We start from the raw sequence: 9,539 nt of genomic DNA on the forward strand, positions 1-9,539 counted from the left end.
GGGAAACCTTTTTCAGTTGAAGCTGACATAAAGCTGCCACAAATTTACAACACATTTTGTCAAGTACATGTAGTTTAACACCATCATGAATTTGTATTTAGTGCAAGAAAAATGCCAGTGGATTGTTGCACACAGTTTTGGACGGATGTTGGGAGACCCACAGCACATGTAAACCTCACAGCGAGCCAGCGTTAAAATTGTTGCAGTTAATCCTGTTCTTAAATCCCGCACAGAAAAAGGCAACAAAAAGGCCAATCCATGGACACTAAAAATGCTTTTTTGACCCCTTCTTAAAAAAAATTCTCAACATAGGCTTCTCCTTTGACATGATCATAAGAGAATGCTCAGCAATTCAAATCCATCCTCACTGAAGGAAAGAGCAGGCCGCTTCCGTTATTATACTCCCACTTTTAATAATAGTCTATGAATTTTAACCCCCGCCCTCTTCTGACACATCAGGAATAAATTAAAAAAATATTGTACATGACATATACATGTATACAACAATATTATTTAATGATTATCTACACAATTCCTGCCATTCCATCAGTTGCCATCCCCTCCCTCTGTGGGTACTGGGTTTATGGTCTGTTGTTCTTTAGCTTGGATGGCTTTGTGGAGTTGTGCTGTGCGCTTCTTGTCAATGACTTCCATCTCGCGCAGTTTCTATAAAAATAACAATCAAACGAGCTTTATGAGAGAAAAACTGATCAAGACTCCCAACTCCTCCGAAAACAGCTGGGTCAAACTTTTATACTTTTTTAGACTTTAAACTCTTTTTACTTTCTTATTTTGAACTTAATTTTTTTAAATTCCCAGTTGCATACCCGATTAACTCTCCTACACAAGCGAGGTAAAAGGCAAAGGAAATGCAACTGTGGAAAGCCAATGGCACAACGTAACCACTTGAAATCCCAACCACCCAGCACTAGAGCAACACCGTCCACCAGCTGGTTTTACTTACCTGTGATATTTCTGTGGCTATGATGGCTTGGTACTCTTTGCCTTTGCCTAAACGGGTCATGTCTTCCAGAAATTCAGCCCGCTCCCTAATCTCAGCCTCCACTGTTGATTTGGACAAGAAAGGACACATCATGATTCTGTCAAATACTGATTCCATCAAACTTTCTAAAATTTCAGTGCCTTAAATAAACTGCAATGGTCAATTGGGCTATTGTTAATTCAGATATTTGCCATTTAACCAGAAAACTCCAAGATCACAATTGGAAAAGGAGAATGTAAAGAAAATAAGAACAGATCAAACAAAATAACCTTAATTTTGTTTTTTTACTTAAAAACAAAGTTTGTTAATTTTAATGAAATGTACTGCATGTACAGCCGCTAAGCACCACTGGAAAACTGTCCCACTGAGAAGTTTCCATAGGATAAATGAGAAATACATACATAAAGACAAGACAATACAAACTCCAAATCGAAATTAGTTCCAAATTCTTACATTCAGTGAATCTATCTGGTTCCGGTTCTGGTGTCGGAGCCTGGAGTAGTTCCTTCCTCCTCTCTTCTGTGATTGGTGGTTTGTCTTCTCCAAACGCCATGATGTTCTGTAACCTACCCTTCTCCTTTTCCAGCGATTCTGCAAGGAGAATTTCATTGACATTATAAAAATAACTACATGGAAAATATAAGGTCGAGACCACACAATAGAAGTTAAAAAAAAAACACAAGTATCTTTCTAATTACAAGCTCCTCGAGCAAAGGGGTCCAAGCTACAAGCACTTGGACCCATTTCATGAAGCAGCTATGCATAAGTCAAAAATACTGCTCAGAATATATACATACATGTACTTAACAACAAAAAGAACAGAAAAATACCCCATGTATTTGATTACCAACTAATTTGACAATTCAGCAAGGTTTCTTATTTCTTTTCTGATTGAGCACTTTTTAGTCCTAGAAATGTAAACACCTATGAGCGCAATGCAATTTTTTCCACAACTCCTACAAACTCCAACTTCTACAAAAGAAGTAAGTACCTCTCTGTAGCATGTACAGTCAACTGGATCAAGGTTCTGTTATCCGTTTGACACCACCATGTAAATGAACTCAGACCCAACACGATTGAAAATTGCAATAAATTACTTTTGTATTAAGCACACTGCATTGTTTGCCAACCCTCACTCCCAGGTCATTTGGGGTTAGAATCGTATAATCCACCGTCTGAATCCTCAAGTTTAGGACACTTCTTTTAGGACTTCACTACTACTGCAGATGTCAAAAATAGACGTGTCTGGGCTCTACCTTCCTCAACCTCGGAAAAAGTGTTCCTCAAACGTCCAAGCAGATTGGAATCAGAGGTGGCACACAAAAGCTTTTGAATCCAGAACTCACTCTGTGGGCTAGGTCTGTACTGTTGTCTCTCATAGGCCCCAGAGTCTTCAATGTCTTCTTTCTTCCTCAGCCCACCACTGTGACCCCTAGGGTCAACCCGGATACTCTTGGGTTTGGCTGCAGAAGGGGCACATGGCTTTGCACTAGTAGTTGGATTACATCTCATTGGGAGTGCACCTCCCCCTTAAAAATAAACAGATATTTTACAACGGAATACAAACTCGAAAACATTTTGATTTTTTAACGTAATAAAAGCATTGGATGCAAGTCTAACATGATACATGTATGCCATCAATCTTTGTTTTTGCAAAACTTGAAAGTCTTATAAAGGTTCAAGTTTGATTCAATAAAAATCTCGGCTCACAATGATGGATTCTATCAAAAGTGATTTCGTATAATTATCAAACTGATGAAAACTGAAATGTTTAATGTTCAACATCTGAGAAAAGCCGGTCGCAGGGTACAAATCTTTACTCAAAAATCTTCTCTTTGGTACAAACTGTACAACTGGCAATTCCAGGATGTGTTTATTTAAACTAGTTTGTTGTGGCTACGATACTCATTAAGAATAGTTTTTGAGGTAGCCAGCTCAACTATCTTTAGCACTGAAAGCCAATCTTGACTTGATGAAATGTTTAATGCATGAGAAGAAAAACTAAAATGACAGCTTTTTCCATATACATTTGAGCTGCTTATGGGGGGGGGTTGAGCTCTCACCTTTCATGGCTTCCTTCAGTTGCCTCTGTTGGAAAGCATTTAACTTTGATTCTTGCATCATAACTAAAGATCAAACAAAAAATAAAAACGGATCAGCTTATTCATCGAGTACATGCACAGTGCATCATCGTGGTGGGCAGTTTTTGTTGTCTACTCAGTGACAAAGTACAGCAAGGCTTCCCTATTGGGCTACCAACTACTTGCCACCATGTATTATACAATACAACCAATCGTGCCCAACATCTTACCTCTTCTGTCTGTGGAAAGCAACTGTAAGAATTTACAAACCTTGCAGATAGTTGAGTACAATTTTGCATTGGCTGTTTCGATTATGCCATTTACTCTGCCATCACAAATACAACTTGTGCAACAAAAATTAGATATGTGCTGGGGAAGTTCACCAGGTTACATCTCATTAAAAAGTTGATATTCATGAGTATTTTGCCCATCCACGCCACAGAAAATCAGCAGCATGTACTCTTTCCATTGTTGTCAGCAGCATGACAGCTTGACCAATCCCAACGCGGCTAGTGGGTAAAGTATCCTCAATCCTCCTTTTTCTGTGCGCCTAAGGCTTTGAAACAAAATTTCCAAAAAACTACACTGCAGTTGAAATTCTTTAGAGGTAATTTTATTTTTACAACAGTCTGTCTGTCATTGAAGCAATGCACACAAAAACGTTACTTCTTGTTGTGCCCAGGAGTAGACAGCTTTTAGTGGGTTCGACCACATGTGTGTGTAAAAATCCCTGCCTATATCTATGCAGCTGGCACTCCTTGAAATCTACGGTGGCCAAGACGTACCACACAAGATATATTTTTTGGAAGGGCGATCCTGGTGTTTGGCATTGTAACAAAACATTTCCTTTAAATTTTATAGCAATTCAAACAACTTCAAACTTCAAGTCTTCCAGCAGTCTAGTAGTTCAATTGGAAAAATATGCTTAAATCATTAAGAGGAAAATTAACTTTAATAAAGAATGGTATTTTCACTTTTTATAACATGAGATTCCTCAGTCTGTCAATATTTAACATTCCTGCATTATAAATTACTAATCCTATTCCTAAGTTAGTCGTACTAGTACAATAGCCTTGGCTAAACCCCAGTCATTGCAGTGGTTACTTCGAGAACTCAAAGTCACTACTCCGTCATACTCTGTGTGACTTTGAGCCAACAGGGTTTGCATGGTGTCGTAGATTTTTAAGTCTCGTAATCTGTCACTGCTACAGATCACAGCACATGTCGCCCGTCCTGCCCATGGGTGTTTCCAGATCACAGCGGCAGCCAAGACAGTCCAACGAAAACAACACAAGATGTCATCCCCGCCACTGCAAATGGTTGAAACAAGTTGCGGAGCAAGCACGGTCATACGTGGGCTCAATACACGTGCAGTCTGATAAACTCGAACAGCATGAACAGAGCGACAGTCAATGGGTGGAAATGAGAAATTGGTGAGCAAAATCTAATTTTTTTCAAAACGAAGTGGCTATCGTTACTGCAGCTATAACGCATCTCCCATTTCCTATCGTTACGGCACTGAACTGCGCAAGTGCGATGACGTAGCTGATCATCACGATGCTTTATATATTTTAAAATTACCTTGAACACTGAACGCTTGTGGCCAAGTGGTCAAGGTGGAAGGTTTGAACCACTAGTGTGTGAGTTCGAATTCGCGCTTGGACCATTTTATTTTTTTTGGCCTAAATTTCATGTTTTATACCATAATTGTTTTTATATTGGTTTCTAATTGTATAGGCCTAAGCAGGAATCTTTTTTTCTTTTCTCATCGGAGGCTTTGGAGGATTTTTTTTTGAAAGGGAAACAAAGTCTGAAATCTGCGCTTACATGTTAGTTGGCGTGCTTGCGCAGTTGCAGTGCCGTATCGATAGAAAATGAGAGATGCGTTACGGCTGCCGTAACAACAGTCAAGGCATTGTTATCCTGCTTTTTAAGGGGTATGGGGCAGCGCGGACATTTGGGAGTTTCACAAAAATACATAGCAACCACACTGCAAATGGGTGTGGGTGAAAACAACTGAACAACTGCAATGAGCGTGCGCGTACGTACAGATCAAAGAAAAGATTGTATAACCCGGTCCTCGGACTGGCTGGTGCGTGCGTACGTCGCCAGGGTCACTGTTTTCACCAGCGCAGTAGGCCCTACCTGTCATTTTGCGAGAATCCCGGATGTCTGCACTGCCCCATAGATTAATCAGGCTTGCTGACATGGCTGACAGGGGAAAATTTGATTTAATAGCTTTCTTACACCAGTGAATCATTTTACCACAAAAGCCTGATTCCAAAACCCATAGCGTTACGACACAATGCAAACCTTGTCGGCAACGGTCACACGGAGTATGACGGAGTACGAATCCCGAGTAGTGACTTTGAGTTCTACAAGTAGCCTAGGCATGCTTGGCAGTGGTTTGGCCTCCACTCCTTTCTCCATGGTTTGGCATAACAACGAAATTAACCTCTCGTTATCTTCACATTTATCCCACATTTCACCCTGTAAACATACAGTAACGTGGATGATAGTCTGCAGATACACACCTTTCAACAGTTGCTGAGTTTCATTGCTATACTGCGGTGTTTGAGTATTCCACATTCCGCCTTTGGCGACACCTCTCTGCTTCCCGGCCGACATCTTGAAACCATAGAAAACAACATTAGGCTCGTTCTGAAACTTTATTTTGGGAATTAGACTTAGCCTGATTTTCTTTTGCGCATCTGTTCAGCCAGAATTAATGATCAATTTATCTTGTTCAAATCAATCCCCAAGCTTTTAAGAACAACAGACATTCGTTCAAATCCTTCAGTTAATTAAAAAATCAGGTTGCCACCCCCCACCGGTTGCTTACATTCGTTGTACTGTGAAAGAGGGCGCTGTTTTAGTTTTACACCTGATCTCTGAAAACCATTTGGATTTAGCTGCGCATTATGGTTGAAACCACCATTATACAACCCGTGATACGATAGCCAGTTAACGTCGGATTTTCTTACCCGAAGAAGCTGCTGTAGACGGGTTTTTTTACCCATAAATTCTTCAACCTTGCGATTGCGCTTTGACCCAATCAAGCACGACGGGGTAGGCCGCTGAAGTAAAAAAATTCTTAAACGGGTTACACGTTCTCCGTGGAACAAAATAATGAAAATTATGTGTGTTTACACGTCATCCGTTGTGACTTGAATCCACAGTTGTTACAAATTAAAGGAAAGGGTTCACTAACCATTACTCAATCTCGTGTTTCTCAGGGAAAAAACACCCTTTTCTTTAATATTTTGGTAAGCTTTGAAAATAGTCTCGGCGCTCTTTCAAAAATATGTTTATCTTTACATGTATTTTAATAATTAGTCACATGACAAACAGAACAGAAATAATCCACTAGAATTGTGGATTTAAAATGAAAGTAACACTCGCCAAGGATATGTCCCAGTAAGAGCGCGCTGACACCAAATCTTAGAAACAGACACTGTATGCAAATTTCTGTATGTAAAAAAGAAAGAAAGACAGAACTAAAACATTTTCATTTCATTTTGTTCAGGCTCCAGATCCGGTGCTACCAAGTCACTTGCATTCTTTTCATGTAAGCCCAATTCGAAAAATGAAACTGGCCTGAAAAACGACATAATTTCAGTATGGTAGGGGCCCTCAGTATATGTTTTTTTTTTTTGTTTTGTTTTTTTTCAGAGCCAAGAGTTTTCACGGGGGATCACGATTTCTTAGAGGGTCTGTAAAATGAAAGGTATATTGAAGCTTTGAACAAGAGCTGGTACTTTGTATGTCAACGAAATTTGGTCCTATCTTCTACTACGGGGATGAAGCCGTCATTTTTACACCCGGAAAATGTGAAAAGTAAACACTGATCAGATCGTCTCCAGCTTTATCCACTGTAACTCAAAAGTGATGTATCCAACTCGTGCGTCCCAAAGGGGATGGGAAATTTTGTCTAAAAAGGAGTCTACCTTTTATTTGCAACATATTGCTAGTTCTCCCTCCTCCAATGGAAGATGGTGATACCATTCGTAAGACAATGATGCTTTCCAAGTTCAAAATAAATAAATTTTTTAAATGACCGTCGGCGACATTTCTTGGGAAACTTATTCCTCTGCCTTCGCTGACGAAAATCCATCAGTTGGAGAATCGACCAGGCTGAAATGCTTCCCTCTTGTTTTGATGGGGCGTTTATAGCTATTTCAGGCCTACAAAACTAATTTGGCGGAAGCATTTTCATGACCCTGTCTATAAAGTTCTAGCTCAAACTTCAAAAGAATGGTGTGACATTATGGTCTGCAGGGTGTTACGCAAAAGCTTCATTCGTTTGTTTGCGTCCTCACATCTTAACTCAACTTCACCGAGGTAGTCTTTTCATTCAGTACTACGTGGTGGTCGACGGTGGTCGCACAAAGCGCGAACTGCAATGAAGGCGGTTGTGCACGTGCCTACCTATCCCCACAAACAGGGCTGTAGTAGCTCTCTTTTACCATGGAGGTCTTCCTACCTCCGTGCTTTTACAATCTGTCTCTTATCTGTCGCCACCACATATAAGAGACAAGTTGTAAAAGAGAGCCAATACAGCCCTGTTTGCGGGGATAATGCCTACCCTGTTTTGAGTTAAAACTGGCGTTTGAGGCTTGTGGATGTGTGAATAGACGGAGACATAGTGTGGGTGAGACTTATGAAAATTAAAAGCAACAGCATATCATCTTTCGTGTTACAGCGAACATTGTGGTAACTCTGAGAATATGTTTCAGTTTTACAAACCCAATGTAAAGTCAGAAACTTGCTGTCATCATAATGACTAAAAAGAAGGATGTACCAACCCAAAGGGAAAAAAGCAGGACAACTGTTTGTTCTTACTTTGCAACAAAAGTATGTCTTCAACTTAAACACTCTCAATTCCGCTATTTGAAGGGGAAGTCAGTGTTTATAGAATTATAATGCTTTTATGCTCAATGTCAAGGAGTCCGTGAACATGTAATTCTCCGGTAATCAACGTTTTCGATCAACAGATAGATTGAATAAGAATTATTTATAATGTAGCCCAATTTTTTTATTTGCTTAAGCAAATTACATTTCCAATTACTGATATTCTGAAAACAATAAAATGTTCTAAAAAGTGGAATTTCACAGTCAAAATTTTGAGGCATTCACTTAGGCCTACTAAACAGAATTTTTCAAACCAGTCTTGTGGAGTTTATCAAGGGCATCAAGGGGCGTCCGTATAATTATTAGTCATGCAAAAGTGAGTAAAGCAAGTCTGCTCCGAGCCAATTGGCTCATCATGTCGATGTTTATCTCCTGCTCCTTCAGCAAGAAACACTGATAATATTTATATCTGGGATGCCAGTCCATCGCAGGTTGCTCCCCAACTAATGCCAGTACCCAGTTATGCACATGGGTCAAGGGGCGAAAGAGGTGGTTAATAGTTTTGCTAAAACTTATGGCCAGCAACTGTATTTAAACCCCCATACCCTGAGCAACAAACCTACCACATGGCCACCTGCACCCAAAAGAGACGAAGATCCAAAATTACCTGTTTCTTTTCTTATATGGATGTGGTTTCTTTCTTTCAGTTGAATATATTTTGGATTATTTCCCCTTGTAATGACAATAACAACTATTTTAATCTTTTATTTTCCAGGCAGCATCCAAATAGGCTGATGACGTAGCTCTGCCTGGATGACAGTATGTCTGGATGTACCTGCGACTGCCTGGATGACTGGAGTGTCCAATGAGCAGGTTGAGTGTCTTTCTTTATATTTCTGGTAGCAGGGGTAGCTAACTCTTACTATCCTCAGGAGGTGATCAGCCCTGCCTTTGCATTCGAGATTTCGATTGTCCTGTTGCCCGCGTTTTGTGAGTCGTTCGCGTGTGTGTGCTTGTTTTTCTGTTTTTCTCGGGACTTTGTGTTTCGATCTGTGGTATTTCACTAACTCCTCTCCTTTGGTCTTTGTGTTTGAATGCAGATACTGAATGATATGCGACTGCCTGGCTGACTGGATTTACTACTGCCCAATGTGAAAGTTGGCTTTTTCTTTATATTTTGAGTAGCAGGGGGTAGCTCTGGCTACCAAGGAGGTGATCGGCTAGTTGGCAGGACCAGAGTGGCGAGGGACACGGGGATGTCTCGCCCGGCAAACGGTTCGGACGTAGCGGTGACGGAAAGCTACGATGCTACAACTCACTCTTGTAGCACCCTGGACTAGTTAACACCATACTCGCATCGGTCCAAGCTAAACTAGCTGGGAATTTATAATAGTTCCTGCACTTCACAAGAAGGGGTTTTCGGAATTGCCGCCCAACTGTCGGAGAGGGTCCAAACGTCTTAGTACGTAAGGTTGACCTTTGTGCTGATCGATCATCATCGCGACCTTATCATGGTGAATACAGTTTTGTTGAATCGTTCTTTGAGTCTGTCGACTAAGAATATGATGCCGTAGTTCGTGATTTGCTTATTTCCAGCAGCCGAT

The 9,539-nt window shown here is 40.5% G+C and overlaps 1 protein-coding gene across 2 annotated transcripts; it reads right to left on the reverse strand.

The window, feature by feature from the left end:
- Positions 1 to 8: 8 nt before the first annotated feature.
- On the reverse strand, positions 9 to 5,899 carry c22orf23 (chromosome 22 open reading frame 23). 2 transcript variants are annotated; one of them, XM_022224663.2, is made up of 6 exons: positions 5,619 to 5,899; positions 3,067 to 3,129; positions 2,350 to 2,466; positions 1,457 to 1,594; positions 965 to 1,065; positions 9 to 666 (listed from the first exon to the last, which is right to left on the reverse strand). In XM_022224663.2, the coding sequence occupies exons 1-6, from the start codon at positions 5,710 to 5,712 to the stop codon at positions 547 to 549; spliced, it is 633 nt and encodes a 210-aa protein (XP_022080355.2). In that variant the 5' UTR covers positions 5,713 to 5,899; the 3' UTR covers positions 9 to 546. The 2 variants fall into 2 exon arrangements, with proteins under 2 accessions (XP_022080355.2, XP_022080354.2); XM_022224662.2 differs by having other exon boundaries at positions 2,350 to 2,532; positions 5,619 to 5,894.
- Between the last annotated feature and the right edge of the window lie 3,640 nt (positions 5,900 to 9,539).

The sequence above is a fragment of the Acanthaster planci genome, linkage group LG07 (assembly GCF_054643075.1).
Source record: "Acanthaster planci isolate LZ-2023a linkage group LG07, COTS_SCS, whole genome shotgun sequence".
In the NCBI taxonomy this organism is placed as follows: Eukaryota; Metazoa; Echinodermata; class Asteroidea; order Valvatida; family Acanthasteridae; genus Acanthaster; species Acanthaster planci.